The sequence below is a fragment of the Eleginops maclovinus genome, chromosome 18 (assembly GCF_036324505.1).
Source record: "Eleginops maclovinus isolate JMC-PN-2008 ecotype Puerto Natales chromosome 18, JC_Emac_rtc_rv5, whole genome shotgun sequence".
Taxonomy (NCBI): Eukaryota; Metazoa; Chordata; class Actinopteri; order Perciformes; family Eleginopidae; genus Eleginops; species Eleginops maclovinus.
Genome location: NC_086366.1, coordinates 19,741,968 through 19,768,734, shown reverse-complemented (window position 1 = coordinate 19,768,734; position 26,767 = coordinate 19,741,968). Strand labels below are relative to the sequence as shown.

At 40.7% G+C, this 26,767-nt stretch overlaps 1 protein-coding gene across 2 annotated transcripts; it reads left to right on the top strand.

Annotated features, from left to right (window-relative positions):
• The first annotated feature begins 1,859 nt into the window (after positions 1-1,859).
• Positions 1,860-26,526, top strand: yap1 (Yes1 associated transcriptional regulator). 2 transcript variants are annotated; one of them, XM_063907035.1, is made up of 8 exons: positions 1,861-2,586; positions 3,851-4,083; positions 13,185-13,303; positions 14,469-14,582; positions 19,505-19,662; positions 21,551-21,678; positions 22,717-22,829; positions 23,723-26,526. In XM_063907035.1, exons 1-8 carry the CDS (start codon positions 2,386-2,388, stop codon positions 23,956-23,958), a joined length of 1,302 nt encoding a protein of 433 aa, XP_063763105.1. In that variant the 5' UTR covers positions 1,861-2,385; the 3' UTR covers positions 23,959-26,526. The 2 variants fall into 2 exon arrangements, with proteins under 2 accessions (XP_063763107.1, XP_063763105.1); XM_063907037.1 differs by lacking the exon at positions 14,469-14,582 and having other exon boundaries at positions 1,860-2,586.
• Positions 26,527-26,767: the final 241 nt, after the last annotated feature.

Sequence of the window (26,767 nt, the reverse complement as noted above, 5' to 3'; positions counted from 1 at the left end):
AATTGAGGGAGAGAGGGTTGATTTATTATCTATACCTTATTGAGTGCATCTTCTCATTAAAGACTGTAGGGGGCACTCAAGCCCCCATCTGCCCAGCTGACTGTAGCAACACCGTGCGTCATTATATCCGATAATAACAGCAGAGAAACGCGTTTTAAACAGGGAGGACTTTCCCATCCACCATGACTTTCAGAATAACACACACATTCAGTGGAATTGAATCAAAAAAAAGTTCTGCTTGTATCTCCCAACATCCAACCAAACAGCAGGCCGGGTGGGAGACATGAAGAGACAAAAAGTGACCAAACTGCGTGGTGGGTGGTCCCCTCCCCTCCGGCTGCCGGGACACTGCAGTCCATCTCTTTAATGTGTCTGAGTGCGTTACAATGATGTGAAAATGACCACTTTCACTCAAACAATGGACATCTCTTGACTGGCAGCATGTGTGCACAGAAGTTATCGTTCATACATGAAAATATCTGGGGCTTGTAGAACAGTTATAAAGTCATTTGGATACTTAAAATGTGTGGTGTGGGGATTTATTAATGCACCATGGGTGGAGACATAAAAAATGGAGGAATATAAATTAATTTAAGACATGTTTGTATTTAGTGATGCAGGACAGATAGGTCGGGACAGATAATTACAGTGAAGCATTGGTGAAAGTACATGTGATATGCCATTTTTAACACTTATATTGTTCATCTTAAATGTTAAAAAGTGTTGGAATCAAATCAAATATAATAACATCATTAATAACAATGTGGACAAATACAACTTGAGACCTGCATCCGAGCATGTATGTGAGTGGCAGAGAAAAGCTCTTTAATCTGTTCATCGGGCTTTACAGTGTCTGCGGGTATTTAATAGGGCTTCATAATCATTCATTCAGTGGATGTATGGGAAAAAGAGTTGAAACAGAGCCTCTGTATCCAAAGAGAGTGGATCTTGACAACATGATTTCTCAATGGAAGAGGGGCCTCATTAGCATAACAATTGTGGGAACTGCATGGATCTACTTTTCATGAGCACTGTAAAAAAAAAAAAACTGAGAGAAAAATAGTAGGGTAACACTGTGTACACTGATGGGAGAGAGGGTGGTTTTGCATTATTGTTAAAATCATTGAGTTGTGAAAATGTTGCTTTATCATCCAAAGCCATAATAAATTATAGCTTCAAGATATACACTATGGCATTTTCTAAACATTTTGAAAATGGTGAAAATGCTTTAAATCTTGTAAGCATTTTAAACAAGCCTTCAAAACACTTCAAGCAAATAATCATGTAAATGAAATAATGTTGAAACATTTTTTATTTGGTATGGCAGAGTTCTGTGGATGTTAAAGTTAGGTATAGTGTAGGTTAAGTATAGCAGTACACATTTTGAAAATTGCATGTTTGTTTGTTTGTTTGTTTTTTACAGTGTTTACTTAACACTCTGGTTCAGTCATTATTCAATGTTTTCCCAAGTGGGTTCCAGTTGGCACCAGCAGGGGCCCTTGTTGAATTCAACAGGTTGCCACAAATAAATAAATAAATACTTGAATTAAGCAATCATTGCCCTGATTATGAAATTAATATGTAAACGTGACTGTTTGGTAGTCCATTATATTAAAAAAGTGAAATTGAAGTAAGAGGATATTCACATTAAAAGTTATGACATTAATTGCATGAAATGTTTTTTGGATTCAAATAAATAAAAGCTAATGTTTTGTTGTAAATTAAGGTGAATGTTTTGTACAAATAATTGCAGAGGCCCCAGGTCCTACTCGGGCCCCTTACTGTACCTTTAAAGACTCTTGTCCCAATTAAAGCCAAGCCCCGCCTCCGAAGCAGACGTCCCATGAGTCATAAAGTTTGATGTCCTGCCCAAAGTTTAGACCCGACTGGAGCAAAAGTTTTTTTCTAGAAAGTGAGCTGCGGAGATTTGTTTTACGAACTATGAATCTTTCCTGTAAGAATATTCACTAACAGCTTCAACTTGGCTGAAAAAGTAGGACCTATCCAGCCAATCATTTGTTGCGTTTTTCGTCTTTTGTTGCTGCGTCTGCTTTTTTTTGTTGGAAAAGTTGGGGCCAGGACGACAACACAGATTCCAGTGTGGAGTAGATATGCGCTTTGTTACATTCACAAGTATGCCAGCAAGAAACAACAGGAAAGCGCTGTCTTTCACTGCAGATTTCGACAGCTAACACACTTTGGAAGAAAATAAACCGACCCGACTTTTAAACTTAAGAATGACTCGGGGTAACTTTTATTGAGTGTCGTCGATATTTCCTGCTGTGTAAAAGAAAAAAAAGTTTGGGATTGGCTCAAACTTGTTTTTTGTGAGTTTCTGAACGCGACTTTTTCGGACACATAAAGTTTGCCGACTGTTTTGGGAGAATGGATCCGAGCCAGCACAACCCTCCTGCCGGACATCAGATCGTCCATGTAAGGGGCGACTCTGAGACCGACCTGGAGGCTCTCTTTAACGCCGTGATGAACCCGAAAAACACTATCATACCCCCATCTGTGCCCATGAGGATGAGGAAACTGCCAGACTCCTTCTTCAAACCCCCTGAACCAAAGTCCCATTCCAGACAAGTAAGCCCGCCCTGTCTCCTCTGCCCCTTCCCAGAAATTACGTTAGAGCCAGGCCCAAACTGTGGGGGCCAGGGCCCTCGGTACGTGACTGGAAGCCTACTGCCAGTTAAAGTTGCTTTATCCTACTGTGAAGTTTCGTTTGTATACTTTGACAACTGTGCACGTAGATGCTATTCAAACTGCACATCATACAATTGCATTTTTATTTACTAATGGTTATTTGCACTTAAAACGCGAATCTACCCCACATTCTTTCACATATTTCTTGCAGTTCATTGAGCTTTACATTTTTCAACAAGTTGTAACTAGTTCGGTAAAATCACTGCAGGGCAAAGGCCCCAGGGGTCTGTGCGTAAAAGTTAAACACTAGACAAATATTAGCAAATCTATTTGTTTTTCTTCAGTGATTGGCCATTTTAGTGAAAAGATCTGCTGACGATATGGGAATTTTATTATACTTCAATTGAGTTGTCAGATTGGCTGGACCTACACCGTGCAAGTGAACTTGCACATAAGTGTTAATGTTTGGCTAAGATTCCTTTTGCATATTTACAAAAGGGTAGCACTAATATTGACACAATCCAATGGTGTCTCCAAAAACAGAGGTTTGTCATCAAGATGGTTCGCCATTTAGAACTTATACGATAGTAGAATTCGTCCTATTAACCCCCTTACCCCTTTCCCTCCCCCTCTACCGTCCCCCACACAACTGTTGCTTGTGGTCTCTGTGGAGTTTTGTCGTCAGTGCGCATGCACGTTTTTTTTTGCAGCGAGTCTGCGCTCTCCTCTCTCCCACTCAGGCCTTGGACCCCCCCCCCTCCCGTCCATAAACAACTCTCAAACTTGCCTTCACATGCAGAGAACGTCTTAACATGCATGTGATGTAATTATGACCTGTGAAATGTTAAATCAGTCTAATGTATGTAGAAAAATCGCTCATCCTAGCTCTTTAAATAATTTACTGGAGTACTGGCCTCAAATACACAATGGTATTTTCTATTCAAAATCAATATCTGTATTGATGTAGTTTCATTTCATCAATACATTTTTTTATTGCAATAATTTTATAATCTCACATAGGAGAGGTTCATATATAACTCTTTTTCAATACAAATATTGAAACAGCTTTGATTGTTTGACACATGTATTTTGCTTTATATGAATATAAATAAACACGTTATAATAAAAGTGTCGATAGGGGTAATCCCATTTTCTCAAATCTATGGGACTGCATTCATACTGCTTTTCCTCTAACCCTTCACAGGCCAGCACTGACGCGGGGAGCGGCGGAGTTCTCACACCCCACCATGTCCGTGCACACTCGTCCCCAGCCTCCCTGCAGTTGGGAGTTGGCGTTGGCTCCATGTCTGGCATGCCCCCTCCAGGTGCTTCCCCTCAACATCTCCGTCAGTCTTCCTATGAGATTCCTGATGACGTGCCTCTGCCCCCAGGGTGGGAGATGGCCAAAACAGGCTCTGGCCAGAGATACTTCCTCAAGTAAGTATGCTTGCAACAAGCGTAAACACTGAATGATGCATTATTCTGTTCTTTAAAAACTTTGCAAATAAGGTTTGCAACTTAAAATAATTTGTTTTAGAAATGAAAGGTTTGAAACTAGATAAACAGTTCTATTTTTATATATCCAGCCCTCTACATATGGTTATGTTTCTACAGTGCATCCTGATGAAGTTTTCGTGACCTCACAATATTAGGAGTAAGAAATTAAGCATGTTATATATAATGTCAACCACCCAACCATCTTATCCTTATCGGAGACATTTGTGTCCATTATTATTGACTAAACAAACCATCAGAAACTTTGTAAACCATTCAATAATATATAATAATATAGAATATTTTGAGGTCCAAAATGCATGTAATTGAACCTTTGTAAGCAGCATTACGAGCACATATCAAAAATGTATTTTACATTTAGTTTTAGAAACAAGGGAACATTCTATCTTTCACTAATGGTCAAGAGGACCAAGTTTCCAGAGAAGCGGTCTTGAGATCGGACTTGCATAGTACATCTCTGTTCAGTACATTATGCTGACAATAATTTGCAAATCTGCTACAGTGGACAATGCTGACCAGTGTGCTCAAAAAGAGACAATTGCAATAGTTGAATTGTAGGTTATTACATTTGGTGGCCTCTGCAAACAAGAGAGAAGTCTTTTGAGGGACTGCTGCTGTATGTAGTGTTCCTTTTCTTGGGCTCAGGTTTCAGTAGAAACAATGCATCATTGTAGCCGCCCCAGACAGCAAAGGACAGACATCTCTGCAAAACTCATCCACGAAGGAGCAGATCTCCTCCACATTGATGATCCAGAGTATTAAATAGTTGGTGTTTGGTATAGGGGATATTTGTTTTCTTTATTACTTTCTTATGTATTTTACCTCACACTCTGTAGTAAGAAAATAAGGATTGAACTAGTTATCAAAATAACATCCTTGTCAATAATTTGTGTTTTAGCTAATCTGCTCATTTTGAAATGTTCCACAGTCTTATGAAATGTACATTTTTAGAGATTTTACTATAAACGTCTTCATTCGTGCTCCTTTTTAAGACAAAATGTCGTCAGCTGTAGGGAGTATAACTCTCTGACAGAGAATCTGGACAAACATGATAGCCTCACATTAACTTGGATGCGAAAAGAGCTTTTAGTACCAGATGTTTTAAAGTCTCACATCTGGAGAACATCTGGACCGTTGTAAGGAGGCTCCTCTAAAATTGTACAAAAGGACTGGGGGGGGGGCGTGTAGGAGAGAGAAAACACTATTCGCACAGACTCTCCCAGGATCACTGCAGTTGTTTAGAAACTGACTGATATACTGTGCCTCCAGACAATGAAGTTTAGCTTGCAAAGTCCAATTTTGTATAACTTCAAACGCTTGTTTCAATATTACATTTGGTTGCCGTTTGTAGGAATAAGTCAAGTTTCTTTTTTAAATTGAAACAATCTGATTCCACCCTCCTGTTGTATTACAGTTGTGTAACAGCCAAATTTTACGTTTTTTTATCCTGCTTTCATTTTGAAATCAAAACTGTACTGCAGCTAAAAAGTACTGCCTTTATTCATCAATGATAACGGCACAATGAAACATATTCAAAGACAAATATTCTCTATTTACATTTGTACCAATGTCAACAATGCCATTTTCTTTCTTTAAAAGCATCACTCTTAACCCGAATCTCAATCAATATCCAGTGTTTTCAAAAGTTAATGGTAAAATATTCATAGAAAATATGGATTTTAGATGATAACAAGTCTCCTCTCAAATGCTTTTACAAGTCCAATCCAAAAACAGAGCCCCTTTTATAGCTTTGGAAAAATAGATGAGATGCTATGTTAAGAGCTGTGTTTTGACGGGCGTGTAATACAACTGGAGAAAGAGTAGTACACCGTGTTTGTGTTCAAGTAAGGAAAACTCAAGCAGACGTCTTCCATTCGCCTCACATCAAAGTGCAGATATTTGATCTGGAATAAAGGCGGCCTCGGCAGAGCTGCTGGAGAAGACACTCCCCTATTTATAAACAGGAGTTGTCTGACCGAGACATGTTGCAGAAGGAGTGAAGCAGAGTGAGAGACTGTGTGTGGGTGGGTTGGATGGATGGGTGGGGGTGGGGAGCCTGTCACCAGCTAGCAGAGAGAGAGAGCGGGGGCTCACATTTCACTCAGGTGACCGCTGTTGTCCTGAGAGATAAATCAACTCAAGGCGAAAGTTGTGTTTTATAATCATCTGCTTCTCCACCTCTGTTGTTTACTTGTACGCTACAGTCAGAGGGGGGGGTTCCTCTGTGAGTCATAGCAGTGCTTTGGATGCCGATGTCCCACTCCCTTTAAAAAACCGGCTCTGTTTTGGTATGAATGGAGCCGTGGTGCTGTGATGGTGCCTCTTTTGTGTCAATGGAGTTAAATGGCAGCCATGTGGAGATGACTAGAAGAGGGGCCAAGAGAAACTCCGGCCCTCCCTTTGTCCCAACAGTGAAACAGTGATCTTTATTCAGACCACAGGCCTGTTGAGACTCATGTGAGCCTTCCCGAAATAGACAAATGGTTGACATGAAGTTTAAAGATGGCGGTGAGAGAGGGCAGAGGGTTTCTTAAGAGTTGTACCTTGTTCACTGAGTTCTTCTCACCTAAAATGTCCAGCTCCTGTCAAACTAGGAGTTGATAGTAAATCATCCATTTAGTGCAAGTGAAAAAGAAGTGCTGTAATAATTAGTAGATCATTTGATTAGTCACGCCTCGTAATATTAATGGTGATATATGATAAAATTCATTTACTTTTAGAAAAAAATTTGAAATATATTTTTTCAGCTTCTCAATTATGAGGGTTTTCTGCCATTCTCCAAATCCTATCTTTTATAAATATGGAACCTTAAAATTTCACTCTCTCTGTGATTTTGTCTTAGAATTTTTAAATAATAAAAGCATCAACAGTTAAATAATTGACAGTTGTAACCCTTATGAAAATGGGAGTCAGATCTAAGCAATATCCTTCAAAAACCTCAATTTTGTTGTGACTATTACATAAATAACAGAAAACCCTAAGCCGGGAGAAGACTGGGAGAATGTCAACAAAGTCTGTTGACCTTTCCTCCTCTTTCTTCCAGCAGTTTGCTGTGGCCTTTGATTTATGACAGCAGGGGCAGGGAGGTGGGGTCACCTTGCTGGGTGCTGTGGTGGGGGGAGGGCCGGTCTCCAGGGCTAGGTCATAAACTAATGAAGGTTTCTAATTTAGACACACCGGTAAACTAGGAGGGGTAATCATTGTTTCCGGGCGCTTATTAAATGCAGCTTTGAATGAGCTTTTAGTCCGTGGGAAGTCAGCCCTAAGCAGAGGGAAGCTTTGGGGGAGCAGCCATTGTGTGCCCTCAGGGGCAGGTAGAGCTGTGTGTTGATGGACACGTTTGTCTTTTCTCAATTGGATTTAAAACTGTTTTGATGAGCCTGGGTTCCCACAACCAATATGTCTGACTTGTCATTCTAAATGGAACTTCAATTAAATGATCAAACATATTTACTGTGATCTATTTTAGGTTTTTACTTATTTTTTTCTGCACTATCCTAGTCAAACAGAAACACTAAACCAGGAACCCTAAACCGACTGAGAACTGGTCAAGCAGCACTATATGGGGTTTCCTGAACATCTGTTGTACTAAATACGAGTCAAAGAAACCCCCCCATTAGAGCAGGAAAGACCAAAGTGTTTGCTTTGACCTTATGCTCTCATTGTATATCTGTGTAGTGTGGATTTGGTCTATGAGATCATATTTGGATTTCCTCCACACCAATGTACTTCCATAGTAATATTTAGCTTGTGGAAAGCACAAGTTGTTGTATTAAGATCTCCAACTTTTTTTTCTATTTAGTAAAGAAAGACCACCATTGCATTCTTCTATTCATGTTCCTATATGCATTTTGTTATTTCAGTTTTGCTATTGTGGAATTCGATTAAACATTTTAATAAAATCCCCTTTGAGCTTTCACAGAGTTCAGTAAAGAGTAAGGATGAAGTCGGAGTATTACACATTTTAAGTTCATCCAAAAAAGGTTTTGACTTTGTTTGGAAATGTGATTTATGTATATTTAGTAGTATTTGAAAACTAGATTACCCACAGTCCATAGAGGGGGACCCACACTGATTTTGTACTAAGCAACATCAAATATAATACATAAACATTTTCAGTACCATCTGTTATTTAATTTACTTCAACTCTGCTTAAAGCCTGATGTGATAAGTACTCATATTGGATTTCTTACTAAGCTGTCCTGACACAGGGCCACTCGGACGGTCACAAATGGTGCTGGGAAGACCTGGCTGTCAGCCTGGCTGGAGCCCTCATTTGGAGCAACTTTGTGTTTGACAAACTTTTGGTTTATTGACCACACACAGACAAGGCCCTTCCTGTTCCACTGGGGCCTGTCAGCTCAGTACACAAATGGGACTGTGAGAAAGTCAGGCTAGTGTTTACCAAAGTCTTGATGTAACACCTCTGTTCCAGACATCAATACCTGCACTGTCAATGAGGGCATCTCCACACAGGTGTATCTGAGAAGTGGACCCTCTCAGGTGGGGTTTTATAGAGTTCCCGAAACAACTCAAACCATAGCACCTCATGGAATAGCGCTAAGAAGAAATACACATTTGTTACGTTGCATTTTCAGCTGCAGCATGCATGTAGTTTTTAACAATGTATTTATAAGTGTGATATTGCATGGAAGTTTATTACTTTGTTAATTCTGTTGCTATCAACACAGATTTTGCTTCTTTTAAAGACTGACAAATCTCGCTAAAATGACACTTAATTACATGTTTTTTTTCAATTACTCTTTGAAAATAAACAACAGTCAAACTAAGCCTTCAAAGCTCCCCTCATCTGGGCACTTTGTGAATTAGTTGCTTCGTTAGGAAGTATGGTGATACAAACCCTTCTTCAAAGGGAAACTTAAAGCCACAATAGGGTCACAGAGGTTGCCCCAATAATCTCTCTTGATGATGTCCTGCTGATAGAGAGGCAGCCAGGCATCCCCAGTCAACCAGAGTAGAGGTGGTCATCCCCTTCTTAGAGGCCTTATTACATCTTGCCTCCCTCAGTGCACTTCTTTAGTCATTCGCTTCAACCACCTTCCAAGCATATACTCCTAGGGTGGAGCCACTGTGGCCTGAGGATCCCATTTTTAACATCTGACAACTCAGCTGTTGGGTGTGTTTCATCATTTGCTGCTCTCCCCATAACTTCCCTCACTTGTTTCACACCAGTTAAAAGCAGCTTTTGACATCTGGTTCTGAACAGAGATCATTTCAGTGAAATAAACACTCAATCTGGTCTCGAATCGAAAGCTTTGATATGCTGTTTTGGCAGGTAGCAGGTAACCTTATTCTGAGAATTTTAAACCACGGAGCAGACTTATTTTTGGTTAGAACAGTCTCCCCAAAGCCAGATGTAAGCGCAACAGATTTTAAGGATGTAAACAGGCAATCTGTGTTAGGAAGTTTGTGATAGTACTGTTAACAGATGAGGTCTCTGAAGCAAGCGCAACATTCAGACTGCTTCACTTGGATCTTCAAGTGTTGAGCCTCTCCTATGTTATTCTTTATAGTTGAATCCTGTTAGATCTTTTGATTTGGTTGCTCCTGATCCGGCTAAAAAATGTTTTGACTGATTTTCAGTAAAGAAAAAAGTTGTTGGTGAACTTCCTCCATGTTAACAGCACTGAAACAGAAACCTTGTACGCCAAACAAGTAAAGCAAAGTTGAGTTTAGTCTTCATGCGAAAGATCACCCTCCTTCTTTCTCAGCAAGACACATTATAAATAACACAGGCACAATAAACGCCACCTTGATAATTGGGCCATCAGTCAAGGAGATGTCAAGTGCTGGGGTGGATCAAGAGTCCTACTTATTGCCCTGCTTAGCCACAGTCGACCATGATGATAGCTTGAGCAAAAATTAGCAAGTAAGGCACTTCACTACAGGCAACCAAATTGGTAATGGGTCACGTTTGAACCACATTGCCCTCCTTTAGCTGCAGTACCTGACCATTTACAGTTTTTCAACAGGAAGCTAATCATGGGTTATGTTTGGTCTTGTGATTCCCAACAGAACATCACTTTAAATTGAGGCCATTTCTACAAAAATGTATATACATTTAATTAGTTTTCACTCAATTCAACAAACAATGCTTTGAAACTTGAGGGAAACTGGCAGAAATTGTTATAAGTAGCGTAAAACTTTAAAGACAGACATTTTCAATCTTATCATCTTTCAGTTTGCCATTTATGGTGGGTCTCAGTGTATATGTCCCCTTTTCTTCACCCTCTGATGTTTGTTTTCTTCCCATTATGCACCAGCTGCAAGATACAAACGTCATCAGCATGCCTGCTCGATTCACACATGGACTCAATCAGACATTACACACACGTTGTACTCAGGGAGTTGGCAGGGTGAACTCTGTGTGATGTCTGGTCCAAACTATTCAGACATTTATGTTTATTATCCAGATAAGTTAACGTTTGCAGTGCATGAAAGAGGATAATGTCATGTGACCGAAGCCACAATTCTTCATGAAAATGTACTAGATAGATTTGTGTGATGTTTTGTCATGTCAGTTTGGACAACAACCCTTTGAAAACACATTTAAAAACAGCACTGTGGTTGGTAAACCTCAAACATGTAAGCACTGTTTTCCAATGTAGCTGCATTAGTGTGGACAAAGACTGGCCCACAACAAGTTTGTATCCACTGCCCTGCCCCGGGGATGGAGGTTGGGGGAGGGTGCGGTGGCCGTCCTGCTGAGCTCGCCATGGTGTCAGAGACATGTAAAGACAACACCGAGCAGTTGTGACTGTGGAGGTTGCAGATCATCAGCAATTCCTAACAGCAACTGGTGGCCTCCAGCCGTCCCAACAGTTGCCATGACATTGTTTTGTTTTATGTTTCACCGACAGGAAGCAGTGTATAGCCCTGGCCATATAGGGTTCGAGGCAGGTTTAGTGAATGGATTATCTTTTAGTTTTCAAATTTAGTGATGAATTACTGGCTCTTGGTAACTTATTTACCAGTTCTGCGAGTGCCCACGTACAGGCTCTTTGAATACAGTGCCGTGCTGACTTGGAAGCGTACACAGTGTGTGGAGTTTATCACAAGGTCTAAGATTGTAATCTCCTCTGTTTAAACTGAAGCTTTGTTTACATGTCTTATGATTGATTTAAGCTACAGACACTAACCTCGCAGGCAAGAAAATTCAATATTTGTACTTTCATCTGTGCTAAGAAAAGCACACGTTAGGGGAGGGCGAAGAATAATTTATGATCAGAGTTCCTGGAGGCTTTGAGGTTGTTTATTTCCATCAGTGTTTTCCACTTGTTGCATATTAGTTTGGGATTGGTGTACCAGGATGTGCAGGCCTCTCATTTACGATAAGCCCTCCCTTCCCTTATCCCAGTGCTCCTCCCCTTTTCTCCTCCCCTCTTCTCCCCTCCCCTTTATAATAAATGTCATAGTTTCCAGAGTGGGAAGGAGGAGGGCGGGTGCTCCGAGTGTAACAGGACCACAGCAACTCATGCAGCCAATGAAATTCAGAAGGATTGCTTCCGTAGATGGTTTTTTTCCCTCTTTCAATCCTTTTTTTTCCCTTTTCTGTAGTTGTCTCACCCCGCTCCCTGTGACCCCTCTTTCTCAAGGGGCCCCTCCAATCTGAACAGTTCCAGCTATTTTGCTTGGTTTGTGGTGTTTGTGTGTGTGAGGGCTGGGGGAGGGTTTGGTAGGGGATTTGGCAGCTCCTTTGATCAGTAAAGCATAAACAAGAGGGGGCTTCAAAATGGGTTGCATTGTGTGTGTGTGTGTGTGTGGGGGGGGAGTGCTGAGTCAGGCCCTCTCGCTCTTCGGCCTGGGATAGAGAGCAGACAGGCAGGCTGGGATTACCGCAGAGGCCAAGAGAAACTCTCTGAATCTCTCACTTCGCCCAGCTGTTCCAAAATCTGGGCTGATGGTGCATGGGTATCAAATGAACAGCGGGTCGTAAAGAATCACAGTGGGTGGAAGGACACAATTATAGCAGTGTACAACATATAGAATGCAGAGGGTGTTATTCAATTGTGTCACAAGCAAGCTTTTTCATTTTGTCCTTTATACCAAATAATGAAGCTATATTAAAAAAGCAAGAGTTGCGGTGTTGCATAAAGACGTTATTTGTTTGAGGTTAGGGCGGTCTTTTTAAATGGGATGTTTCAGAAAAACAAAAAAAAGAACAAGTGAATAGTCGGGTTTTAGGTCGTAGCTCAGTCTGTGCCTTTGTCAAGCAGGTGAAAGCTTTGTAAATGTGGCGCCAGATTGTTAAAGCCCCTGACACTCCACAGTGTCCGAGGCACTTCCAGGAAAAAGGACCCCCTGCGTTGAGCCCTGGGACTGACCCTCCCTCAATAGAGAGGGTCCTGCTCGGGAGAGGAGGGCTTCCTGTATTAGCTTTCCATCTTAATCAAGCAACAAGTACCAACAAAGCACTAATTATCAATGCCTTCACAGAATGAAACACAATGCCCCCTCCACCTCCCCCACCCCCGCTCCTGTCCCCGGCAGAGACAGGCCGTAAAATAGATGGAGCAACATTGTCTGTCTTAACAATAGTTGTTTTGAAACCAATCATAGCCTCTTAGACTTTCAAAATTAATTGTTCAGTCTACCTACAGACACATTTGTTTGACATGATTTATTTGTAGTTGTCTAACATTTTTGCACAAATATTTTTTAACTTGTTTTACATTGTAAAAGTGCTGTTTCTCCATTCTGCTTCATGGCGTTTAAGTGAATTGAAGTAAAACATAGCTCAGCCTTATATTGAGTTGAGGGTTCACACTGGGTCCAAACACACAAAGCTGATTTCATGTAACAGTCATCGTTTACAGAAAGCAGAGGTTACGTTCAGCCTTTTAATCAAAGAGCTTGTTGAATCTGAAAGTTTGAGTCATCGGTTCCTGCATGTGATCTTCTGTTTTGCGTTGATAAGGCCCTTGGCTTTAACTTACACCTGATCACTGGCAGATACTTTTATTTTGCTCACTTATTTATGTTGCCTTCTTGTCTCCTTACAGCCACATTGATCAAACCACCACTTGGCAGGATCCTCGCAAGGCCCTGCTCCAGATGAACCAGGCTGCACCCCCTAGCTCGGTGCCAGTCCAGCAGCAGAACATTATGAACCCAGCCAGTGGTATGTACATGTTGATTTTGTTATATTCAGTTTTACCCTACAAAGCAGCATATGACTCGAATTACAGACAATGCTTAGCAGCTTGTAGGGATTCAGCATTTAACACAAAACTACATTTCCTTGATTTCTGATGATTTCCTTGGTTATTTTCTAGACATTTTCTTACTTTCATTGAACATACAGTAGTAGTCAGGAGTCTAGTTCCTACATGTCACTAAGACTATGTGTACCTCAGTTCTGGCCATGCAGTTGGAATTTGCCCAAGGTCAGGTAAGAGACAGATAGAACGTGACAGGTCCTGTCTGACATGTTTGGGAGCTCCGTGACTCACAGAGTTTAGAGATGAAGGCTCTCTGTATTTTCAAGTCCTTGCAGCTACCATTAGATAACACATAAGTAACCCCAAAAAAACGAAAAAATAGACTCCAATGTTCACATACAGGCTTGTTTTTCTATAAAGAATGACAACAATTTATTACATTCTCACAGATCATAAAAAAAATAACATGCAGCAATTTATCCTGAACATCAAGCATTTGCACATTAGCAGATGATATAACTTTCTCGCTGCATTCATTACCTTCTGTAACTAAGCCCAATGGTGAATTATAGTTAAAGTTGCAATAGACTTTTATAACTTTCACTCACTTAGTGTACACATTTAGGAACATATATAGGCAGTCATGGGAAAAGTGAGAAATATATTATATTATAGATCAAACTCAATGCTGCTCGGAGCAATCGCAGCAGGGGGTCTCTTTGGTTTTATTTCCTGTTGGATGTCACCAATATGCAAATTAGCATATGACGTCATCTTGTGATTTATAGCGTGTTTTTATTGATAGTGCTATATACAGTTGTAAACACTGCACTAGATGCCCTGCATTTTGTTTTCCACTGCTGCTTTCACTGACCACCATTTTCACTACTGGGGAAAGTAACTGCAAAAGACTTACATTAATACTCTTTGGTAACTGGGGATAGCTACCAGTAAGAGCATAAGGCCTGACCTCTTATTGACATACTTATTGAGCCTTCATTTTCAAACACTCATAGTAAAAATAAGGCTTAAAGGGAACTTATCTTAACCCATATGGTGTCATTTTACTGTAGCCATTAGATCATCATCATCTCTCCAACATTATTTTTGCCTGTTATCCCTCAGGTCCTCTCCCTGAGGCCTGGGAACAAGCTATTACATCAGAGGGAGAAATTTACTACATCAACCACAAGAACAAGAGCACATCCTGGCTTGACCCACGACTTGACCCGCGCTTCGGTGAGTTTACGATTAAAGCGAAATACAATGTAATGTACAATGTATTATGAAGCACCCAAAGAACTGCCTCTAGAGTAAAAGCTTTCTTGTGGTTTTTGCGACAGCCATTTACTTTCCCCAGTAGAAAGCCCTGGCTAATCCATAAAAGATGTATCACCACATTGTATAAGTCAGTTCAGATATGTATGATTCATTCTTCTTTCCACCGCACTACATTGCTTTGGAGTGACTAGCCATTGAAACTGGATTTCAACAAACCCCCACTCACAAAATCCACACCTAACCTTTTGTCAGCCATTTTAGTGTTGGAGCAACAGCTGAGTTGGCCATTAATCCCACAGTCCGACCTTAAGTTTGACAGTTAGCTTTCAGTGTGTGGTGGCCAAAGGGTCGGTGAATCAGTGACAGGGCCTGGTACTGGTACATGTGTTGAGATCTCTCTGTGGCCATGGGAATGAGCTAATCCTCCTTTGCAAGGAAGACTTCCAGAGATGAAGGTTCCTGCTTATGTCACTCTGACTCATTTACGCTTCAGGTGCCATCCCTTCATTACAGCAGCATTCCCCAGGGAAGCTCACCCTGGTTCACAAAGGCAACATGTGTAAATCAGCACGCAGCCTGTTATCCTGTTTTAATTTTAGCTTTAGTTTTTTTTTTTATCAAGCCTGCACTTAAAGGGCAGTTGTTGTTTTTCTGAAAGCAATTGTTATTCCCCTCCAAAGGCAGGCAGGAAAAGTTCAAAACAGAGTTGAAAGGGGAGTGGGGCAGCTGGGAAAAAATGGCGACTCTGATCGGCAAACTCTTTGAAGATTTATAAGTCTTGAACACACAAGGCTGCTGGGCCCCTGAAAGCGAGTGAGAGGGAGAAAGAGATCATGTTAACTCATTATGTGCCATTTAAAAACATTGTTTTGTTCCACATTTGAAACAATACTTTATTATTCTTGATAAAACCTAAATGCTCACATTTATACCTTGTGTATTAAGCTGCTGTTGCTAAAAATGTTTGATCTTTGATACTTCAGAAATAAAATAAGATGTATAAGTAGGCACTTGATATTTTATTAAGTGTGACCTAACATTTTTTAGGGGTGCTTCCGGTCATACTTGTTCACGTGTGCAAAGAAATGGGCTCCTCAGCTTCAGAAACATATATACTGCTGCTATGTAGGTCTCCAATCACAAGCCAGCTGCCTTGATAATGAAGGCTAATTTGAGCTTTGAGAAGAAAAGCAGCAGAGCGCCTTTAACTGAGGGTTTTTGCCGGCTGGCTTTCCCCTGCGTGAGGCCCAGTGCAGGCACAGCCCCATTCTGCTTGAGCTCCAGACAGACTTGGATCTCTGCCAGGCCTCTTTATTCTGTGGTCCAACTCTTAATCTGTTCCAGACCTTTTCAGTCAAAGAACTCCAATGTGAGAGGGGAGGTGGGGGGCAGGGAGAGGCAAGGCGAAAGGGGAAGAAAGAAAAACAGAGGAACAGAGGGAAAATGCCGACGGGATAAGCATGCATCCTCTTTAAGATCCAAGAAGGTGGTGAACGGGGAACAAGCCATGAGTGCACTGTGGCTGGGCTCTAAAGGGGGCTGGCCTCTGTGTGTGGACATGTTGTTTTCTGTACATACTACTCTGGAGAAACAGCGGGGAAAAACATACTGGGAGGAAAGTGGAGTGCACAAATACACAGATATCCTCTGGGAGTTTAATGTTTTGCTTTGAAGCCTTAATGTAAAGCCATTTGTCCAACACATTGCTGCATTATCTGTCATGTGATGTTTTTCTGCCTCTGCTCTCTGAGCACTTCATCACGAGAGTTGGCATGGTGGACAGTATTGGTTTTATCTGCAGATTTATTTTATTATATCTCAGATATCTGCCATCACTTTGGTGGTGGACTTATTTTGTTGTGCAGAAAGCATTGAAAAACAGCAATTGGGTTTAAAAGAAACTTTGGATATCCTTTTGACAATACTTTAAACGGTAAGGTTTTAATTATTACTTTAACCCCTTTTTAAAGAATGAAATTGAATTGCACAATTTATATTTCAGTTTCTTTAAACAGTTTGTCACGTTATGAGCTTTTTTCAATCAACAAGTAAATCCAACAAACGTTTTATTCCAAATAGACGTTCACTGTTGATATTTCCTTAATGTCTAAATTTTTTTTCCTTCTCCTTGACATGCAGCGCCAGGTCAACACAGACTGGCTTTACTCAGACCGTACTGTTGTATGCGATGATAAGACAGTGTTTCTATCACATCCAGGCTGTTGCTCCACTTTTGCTTATCTCGACGCTAGAAACATAACACCTTTCCAAGCTGGCCTTTTTTTAAACCTGTTAAATCAAAAGCAGGCCAATATTGACCAAACCCTTTAAAGGGTGCTGAGCCCTGGCCACATAGAGAACTTCCCACAGCTGGCACACCCTGGACCCTACCTGCCCCAGGTGATCGGGTGGTGTGTTATGCCTGGCTGTGAGATGTTGCTGATAAAGGCTTGTGTTGCTGGCTCGTTGTGTTGCAGGGGTGCGTGAAGAAGACAAAAGGCAGACGGCATTAACTTGTCTCTTATCTTCCTGGCCCACCAGCTATCACCGCCCCATATGTGGTGCTTACTTCAACCACAAACTCCAAAACCACACACACTCACACTCCGTCTTTTCCTTTTATGCTATCAGTCTGGCCCTGAACTGAACCTGTCCTTCGCTCCTTTATCACTCACAGATGTAATTCCTGCTTTCGATATTGTCATTGTTTTTGCATAGTTCCTAGAGTAGCAGTGGTTTCTGTTAGCTGTTTGGTCTGTGAAGGAGTCCTTGACTTAGTGCTTCAGGAAAAATCTCAGCTGTGAGATAGCATTTGTCAACATTCAGTATTGTGTGTCATGTGCCCTGCTCGCTTATTTATGCATACTTTCTTTCACACTCACACTTTCAAAGAAAAATTCACCTTGGAACATCAATCCATGCATTAAAATCAGTTTTGCAGGAAACAAAACCAGCCATCTGCTGAAAGTTAAGGAAAGTTTGATCAAAGTTAAACATGTTAATCTGTAAAACGTGAAGGGTTTAAATGAAAAGTTACATTAATAATTTTACAGCAAGTCTTATCTTTCTCTTCCAATAGATTAAGATATTAACAAAAGTTTGGCTTGCTATCAGTGATATTACATGAGTGAAATGTTACCATCAATAGAAACTATGTCCAAATGGAGAAACACAATTAAGGTTTCTTGAATCTATTGGTAAATCTAGCCTCTGTGCATAATTCGCCTTGTAAAGAGTAAACAGTGACCCTATGGTGGAGTATTCCAACCACAAAAGATTTCAGTATCTTTTAGAGATAAGAAGCGGAGAGAAGTAACACACTCTCCCATGGCTTCAGTTGTGTGTGGGAGAGAGGAGGCGGCTCTGTGACTCTGTGTGTTTCTGGGAATGTGTATGTGCTGCTGGGGTGGGGTTGTTTGGGGAGGCAGCGTGGACAGAGAGAGACAGCAGGGCAGGGCGGGGGGGAGCTTACAGAGCTTCCCAGGGAGAGCCCTGAGCCACGGTTCATTCAGCTCCTGAGATAGTGTAAACAGACAGTGATTGAATGGTGATGAGAAAGGTGCCGGGGCGGGCAGGACAGCACAGGGAGGCAGCCCCGCATGAAAATTGTGCCCCCGTCAAGGCTTTGTTTTGGTTGGTGCTTCAAGCGCATAAGCAAACAGCTATCCCCATTGGTTGCATTACTGTTACACCCCTCGTGGTCAGGCACATTTGCTTCTCTTTCTCTACTATAGTGGTAAAATGCGTGACCTACTTTGCATGCATAGATTGCTCTGCTCTGCTTTTATACTCATGTTTATTAGACCCACCCTGGCTACAGTAAAGAATAACACAGATTTCCCTGGGGAACAGCTGTGTTTTCAATACACACACATTTGTTTCGGATAATGTAAACATGAAATTGGTGCACAATGCAATTAGGCTTACATTTGTTGAGTGAAAGAACTTTGAAACTAAAGTGGCACAGTGATGTAGGTCTTTTTACATGAATTTGACTAAGGTCAGAGAAAGGAGCCAGTCAGTCTTGAGGGATAATCTGTGATTTGTTTAGAAGGAAACAAAACGCACAATGAAAGGATAAGTCATAGCTGATGCAATGTACGAAACTAACAAAGCCTGTCTTAGTCAGTGAGTGGGAGGGGATCAGGTCTTACAGGAATAGTGGTGGTTTCAGACACTTGGCGGAAAACGCATGTTGGGACTTCCCTTGTTCTACACAACCTGCTGCACTGGCTCCACTCTATTTTTTTTAAGTTCACTTATATACAAAACGCTCAAGCTGTCAGTCTTGTTATGCAGCGTTTAAATGCAGCTAGGCATTAAAAGGTGTAGTTGCAGAGTGTATTGTAGTTAGCTGGAGCTCTTGCATAGTAGGTGTAAGGGAAGAAACATTTATCCATGTCGGCGTCAAGATTCAAAACTTCCCAAGTTGATTTAAAAAAAAATGTTGCACAAGAAAACCTAGTAATGCTTGACACTAACCAGTTGTGTTGAGCATTATTGTGTAATCTGTTGAAAAATCCAACAAAATACCAGTTTTACAGTATAATTTTGAGTGCAATTTCATTTTGAAATTGGCAGCTAGCCTAAATCGCTAAATTGTATATATGTTACATATAATTAGAACCCAGAATCACACCCGTACTACATCAATTAGTTAAACATATGATATCTAAAACTCATTTTTGAAGCTGCTCAAATCTTATTAACCTAAAAATAGAATGGGGGATGCGAAAGACAAAAGGTGTCCCATCTCACTCAATTGCAACCCAGTAGATATTCCCTGTTTGCCCCAAAGACATTTTGTATGCATTTTAAAAATAAGCACTACATATTATACAGTAGTAGCATATTTGAACCTCTTCATCTCTCTTTTGCAGGCTTGAACCAGCAGAGGATCACTCAGAGTGCTCCAGTGAAGCAGGGAGGCCCGCAACCTCCCGGATTCATGGGAGGCAACAACCAGATGAGACTGCAGCAGATTGAGAAGGAGAGGATGAGACTGAAGCAACAGGAAATGCTTCGGCAGAGACCACAGGTCAGGATTCAGAGCTAAAGTATTAAAACAATATTCAAAGGCCTTTTGGAAACAGTCTTTGGCCTTATGGACGAATAAGTAACTTGTTTTATACTTTCAATAAGTGAAGGGCAGTTAGTGTTGTAGCAAGACACTGGACCCTCACCTGCTCGCTAATTGAATGAGGCATCTGCTAAATATTTATGTAGTAAAACACAATGTACTATCTTCATAGGCCTCAAAATATGAGTCATCATTCGTAGGTATAGCTTTAGGTCTTAAGCCCCTTTGATCGGACTTTATTGTTACACAACCCTGCAATAAAGTCTTGTGAGTCATCTGCGGTAATTTGATCACTTCCTAACCACAATGTGTCACCGTGCCGCCCACACAGGGTGGTGAAAAGAAGTCCAGGAGTTTACTCAAGGCCGTGTCACACCAACAGAAACAGAGCTTTATGATTATGAATGAGGGTGCTGGTGACTTGTTGTTTACAATGCCATTCCCCCGGGTTGTTAAAAGTTCACTGTGTAGGAAGTGACCTGAATGTGAACAGGCCCCAGGCTGTGGAAGTAAAAAAAAAAAAAAAGATTTTCGTCCACAGAGCATAGGCCCTCCATGCTTTTATAACCTGGTTATTGTCGATTTTCTGAAAAGTCATGTGAACACAAAATCTGGTTTGCATAACGTGGGGTGGGTATTATAAAAAACATGGTAAGCACTGATAGATTTCACATGGAGAGTACAGATTTTTAACCATGTCAAAGCATTAACTGGTTTTTAAGTTTTCTACAAGTCTTGACACAAGGTCAGACTAGCCAGGTTATACCAGTGCATATTTTATATGACCATGATACGTAAACAGCATAATAATTCAAATCACCTCAGAAACTAACACTTTCCAGGTAGTGTAAACGCCTAATGGAAAATTAAATGAGGCAAATGAATTGCAGACTGTATACATTCCAAGAGCTCCTCTATCCGACTATTGACTAGTTTGCAGTAACCTCCAAATATCCGTAACTTTCTTCAGATGTTTCAAATATGGACGGAGGCCATACTGTTTTTGCAAAAATAGGAGACTGTGATTATACTAGGAAATTTGGCAATTGTGCATACTGTATGCTTGTGTATTGAGTTCAACTTTGGGGCAACACTTGCCACACCCAAATGGATTCCACATGGCAAAAGTATGATGGCGATGTATGCAACTTGCTGGTGGCAGTCCAGTGCAGACGCTGCTCAGTCATGCCCAGAAAGAGAGCCATTAAATCCTTAAATGTAATCCTATCAATCAAAACGAATGCAGGGAATTTCGGGATACAATTATTGTTAGAAAAGTAAAAACGTCTTCAAGCACTGCTGTGGGTACAGCTGCAAAAAAAAGTCTGAAAAAAACATTTTTAAAAAATGGTTTTGCCTCGTGGATTGAGTCAATTTTTCCTCAAATACTTCCAATAACAGCTAAAACACTCAAGGTATCAAGCGGTTATTTAAAATAGAATACCAAAAACCTAACAACCCATTGGCTACCTCTGCTGGTTTTTCCTTTGTATAAGTTTAATGAGACAAAATGGTCAAGTCACTTCACCTTCACGCTCAAGGTTCTATTATAGGGGAAGGAGTTGAAAAAGAACAACATGACTTCATTTCCGGAGCCTTATCTGATCAGAGCATTATCTGAGCATGTGTAGAAAACAATTGTCTCTAACTGTTGTCGGCCCCTCATGTAATTTGACACTTTGTATGGGGAGAAATGGAGGGCGCCATGTTGACAGTCGGTACATTCCCTTAATTTAACATTCTATGCAACAAAGTAGCTAAGGCATTTGTGATATTAGGGTTATGTATTATGTTACGTGTGGGGTTGATTGTATTGCTCATGGGATTTGTGCTTTATTGTCCACAGGAGCTAGCTATAAGGAACCAGCTGCCCACCAGTATGGATCAAGATGGCATTACAAACCCGGTGTCCTCCCCTATGGCCCAAGATGCCCGCACCATGACCGCCAACAGCTCTGACCCATTCCTCAACAGGTTGGTTTTATACGCAGGAGTAGACTCAGACGTATTTACACATGGGGGGGCGGCTAACATCCTGGCTCAGCTTGTCATACTTAATGTATCCTGTTTGAGGGAATCTGTGTGCTTGACTGTTTGAGCTCCAGAGAGAGCTTTCGTGAGTTACACAAGCAGTAAAAAACAGAAGGCCAGTCTCAGGGCTTAACCCTCCTCACATGGTAATGTCTCATTTAGAGCAGCAGTTCATTGCACAATGATGACCTCTGGTGTACAACTGCTGTAATGAAGGCAATCAGAACCTTATTGGTGAAAAAAAAAACCTAATTGTAATTAAAGAAAACCAGATGGTCTGAAACTAGGTCCTAAAAAAGCAGCGATAAGAAAAGGACAGGCGTTTTTTCCAACTAAATGTGAATTCTGCTTCATGGCATTACTCCTCACAATTCAAGCTCTAGTTCTTCTGTGAGCGGATGAAGTGAGGAGAGGGCTGAATAGCAAGCAGGCCATGAGAACATGTGGTCCAGTCAGTAGACAGGCCAACCTAATCTCCCCTCCTCCCCCTGTTGTCTCAACTCCCCTTCTCTCACAATGGCCTCATTCATCCTGCCTCTGCCATACTCTGCCTACATATTTTTCCTCTGCTAATTAGTATAGGCTTGTCAAATGTCTTCGCTCTGCCTCTTTGTCTCTCTGTTTACCCCATTCATCGTTGCTCTTTTTGCATTATTCTGCAATAGAGGACAAAAAAATGAAGCTGTGGATTATTCAGCCTTGTCGTTCAAACAGATAACTGCTGCAACGTGGATGTATGCAGAAGGTCCCAAAGGGAATTAAGGCCACACTGTTACTTTTCAGCCTGTGTGCTTTTAATAACTGAGTTTGTTTGCCTTGTCGGATCAGTTAATTAGGTTCAAGCAGTTCAGTTTCCAAATAGTTAAGTGAAGGTCACTAAGGTCATACACATAACTCAGCTCAGACCAAAAAAAGCTTTTTATTTACGTCAGCGCTCCAAAAAAAAAAAAAAGTGAATAATCCAGATTTCTGTATTTTCAGCGGGACCTATCACTCCAGGGATGAGAGCACAGACAGCGGTTTGAGTATGAGCAGTTACAGCGTCCCTCGCACTCCAGACGACTTCCTCAACAGTGTGGATGAGATGGACACAGGTGAGGCTGGAAACAAAATGAACAGGGTGATCTCTAGCATGACATCCCTTCGCTTAAACTTGCTGAACTTTCTCTGTTTGATGCCCTGTTTATTTATTTCTCCCAAATGAGTTTTGTTGAACGCCACATTGTATTCATGTTGGCTGAATAGGATGAATATCCTGTTCCAACATCCAACATTTACCTGTATCTCTAATCATGTAGTCACAACATAGGCCTTATGCATATAAAAAGCTGCTGATATAAAACAATGTTTTGCATCGCAGCCTTTATTGACTCTAGTGCCATTATCAGTAGATTTTCTTTAAATAAGCTAGTGATAATGACAATGGCTTTTTACCAACCTTGGTTTGCTGATAATTCACAAGTCTTTCCACTATGTATGTAAAGTCATAGCTGTCAGTAACTCCTAAAACTCCTGCCTTGCTTTATCTATGTTTGAAGCATATATGCACAATTTCTTGTGACTCATTTGCGAGTTAAAAAAAGAAAGTTGAAAAAATATAGATAGCCTTCAGATGACTAAGTATTGCTGGCTACACATTTCAATTACCTAGCTAGCAAGCTAGCTAGCTAGCTAGAATAGGTTATTGCCCAGAATAGGCTATTGCCCAATGCTAGCTAGCTAGAAAGCTAGATGTGATGTGCTCTGATAATGTAAGGTACATACAGGTAACATATAATGTATCATGAGCACACAATGTTTAGCCATGACATACTAAAATCCTCAAAACCAACATCAACATCTGAAATAACAATTAGTTTAAGATTATCTTGTCATAATCATGGTTTGAAAAAAAGATTATAATGGATGTGTTTCAGTTCTATCGTTACTGTAATGGCAACATTCTGCTTTGTCAAATAATTTAATTCAATGTTTTCCTGTCCATTAGGGGATCCTCTTCCACCCTCCATGGCAACACAGCCCAGCCGCTTCCCCGACTACCTGGACGCCATCCCGGGTACAGACGTGGACCTGGGCACCCTGGAGAGTGAGAGCATGGCGGTGGAGGGTGAGGAGCTGATGCCCAGTCTGCAGGAGGCCCTGAGCTCTGACATCCTCAATGACATGGAGACAGTGCTGGCAGCTACCAAGATCGACAAGGAGAGCTTCCTCACGTGGTTATAGAAGATCACAAACTCCTCTCCTCACACTCTGAACTGCTGCCTGCTCTGATCTGTGAAGGAGTCATAGATGCTTTTACAAGACATTTCAGCGAGCCTCTCTGGACTTCTGTCTCGGCGTGTAAAGCCAATCTATTTTGAGGCAGTATTGTTCTTTTCTTTTCACTGGTGTGTTATCTCTTTATTTTGTCTGTGTCTTCAAGGCTGGCCCATGAACAGACAATAACGCAAGGGTCCCCAAAATCATTCACAGATCTGTCAATGAATCTAGGGCATCTTTACCTAGACCTCCCCCCTTTGTCTCTCCCCCTCATGGCTGAGCTGGGCAGGTGCATGTACTCTTCTGCAAGAACAATTATCACCTGGACTCTATGGTGCCTCTTTTCTTGCAATATAGCATGAAGCAGAACTACTTAACTGTTTGGGACTATTGCATCTAGCTTAAGTAGCTTTATATTTGGCCTTGTACATTTTTATTCTTTTGTTTGTTTGTTTTTAACGAGCCTGAGAAACCAAAAATGATGTATTCGAAGCATATGGAACAATACTGATTTGGAGTAAAGGTAATGTTAGGCCCAGTTTGAGCATGTTGGCTTGCTGTGGGGTGTGGGTGGGGGGGGGGGGGGTGGTTGGAGCCTGGGGACCGACTACATTGCTGCTTGGCTGTGCCAGCAAGTCTAAGTTAAACCTATGATAGATCAAGTGCCTTCAGTTGTATTTTTTAAGACACGAGCAAAATGAACAAATACTCAGTTTCTGTACCGCAGCAATACGCATTAGGCTGTATGAATTTACATCATCAACACTTTTCTCTATCTAATGTTCAATAATCAGAATTGTATTTTTGTTTTATAAACACATTATATGGGGGATTTAGGGATTTATTTTGGTTTTTAAACCCTAGCTTCTAAGTATCTCAGTCTTATCCAAGCCTAATTCATAATTCAATCTTTGTTTTATCTCTTAGGTATTATTCTATTTTTAGTTTACTACATATGTATAATAGCTTAGATCAAAATGGCATTTTGCTTGTTGTTTTTAATTTCTTTTATAGATGAATTAATACATTTTTAACAGGGTCTACTGTTATCACAGCACATCATGTCACAAAGTGGTGCCGAAGTCTGCCAAGACACATGATTCAGTTTTGGTTGTTTTTGTTAACAATTTAGCTGATTTTCATCCGGTCTCTGATTTACTATATACATATTAGTGTTATTGTTTATTTTTTGTTCACATGCAGCTTTTAGTATCTCTATGAAAAAATAACCAAAAAAAGGCAGATCTCTTGGCTAAACAGAAACTAGAGCTCTTTGATCAATTAAACCTTGTGACAAATACAGTATACGAAAGATACAATGCGTGGAACAGTCTTCCTAAGGAGGGAGCGGGGCCCCTCTGTGCGACGCTGTGTGTTGAAATGAGGGGTTTATAGAAAACAACTGGGACACGTTTAAGCAAGTTTCAGAGTCATGTTGAGGGGTGGTGTAGAAGGCCAGGGTTTGACTGATGGCGGTGAGTTACATGGATTGTTGATCTTTTTTGTGTGAAATAATTAAGAAACAATCAGTTCTTATATCAGTCAGGAATTGTTGTGGCAGATTCCAAAGATGTGTTTTTTGTAATGACGCAAACAGTTATTGTTGCCTCCATTTTCACACAGTCCAGAAACGGTATGATTTTTCAATCAGCCTCTGTATGAACACACTGTATAAGCTAATGAGAAAATGATGTAGGTTGAAAGTGTTAATGGACATGTCTGAATAGGTCTAGCTGAGAGATTCTTTTTTTTTGTACTCTTTAGACAAGACGGTTGTTTTGAGTGACTAACCCTGACATTTAAATATGAGGTTTAAAAACAGAGAAGCAAGTGATTCTTCATTAAGCGCTCACATGTTTACATTTTCTCTGAGTAAGTAACTGCTGCTGCGGCAGTGGACACAACACACTGACAATTCTTCATAATTGCAATATCTTTGATGTTTACATCATGGCTATATATTTTGCATGACCGCAGTACGTTTTGAATGATCAGCCTACCGTAAATGCCCTGGGTTGAAGCTTTGGAGGGTGTCACACTAATTTTTGCCAACCAATGCTGAATTGATAGCATTAACTTGATGGAACAATATTGTTTGTTGTTTTAGATCAGAGATCATGAACATTTTTTTTTAATCCTGTGTGAGAAGCCTCGTTTTAGTTTTGATTTTACTGATCATTAAATCATTTGTTAATGACGGATTTAAGATGGATAAACAGTGTTGGTGAGAACAGTGCAACTAAAATGAGTGGTACACTACAGTGCTTGTATTGCACGGCTACAGAGTTTCATTTTGATGCAATGACACATTTTGTCACACAGACCTGATTTTATGCTTACTTAGTGTGTAATTGTCAGAGCATATTAGCTGTTGACTGTCATTGTAGCAGTAGAACTAATCACACAAGTTAAAGGATTTTGTATTTAGAGTTTTCTAAATGCACATGAAATGAATTTATATTCAGTATGATCTGTTCATTTTTTGTGATAGATATGTGCATGTGTTTTAGAAAAATAAATTCTGTTACATTATATCTTGCTTCATATAATACTTTGAAATTGGCCTGAAATAAAGTATATACTTTGTGGTGTGTGTGTGTGTGTGTGTGTGTGTGTGTGTGTGTGTGTGTGTGTGTGTGTGTGTGTGTGTGTGTGTGTGTGTGTGTGTGTGTGTGTGTGTGTGTGTGTGTGTGTGTGTGTGTGTGTGTGTGTGTGTGTGTGTGTGTGTGTGTGTGTGTGTGTGTGTGTGTGTGTGTGTGTGTGTGTGTGTGTG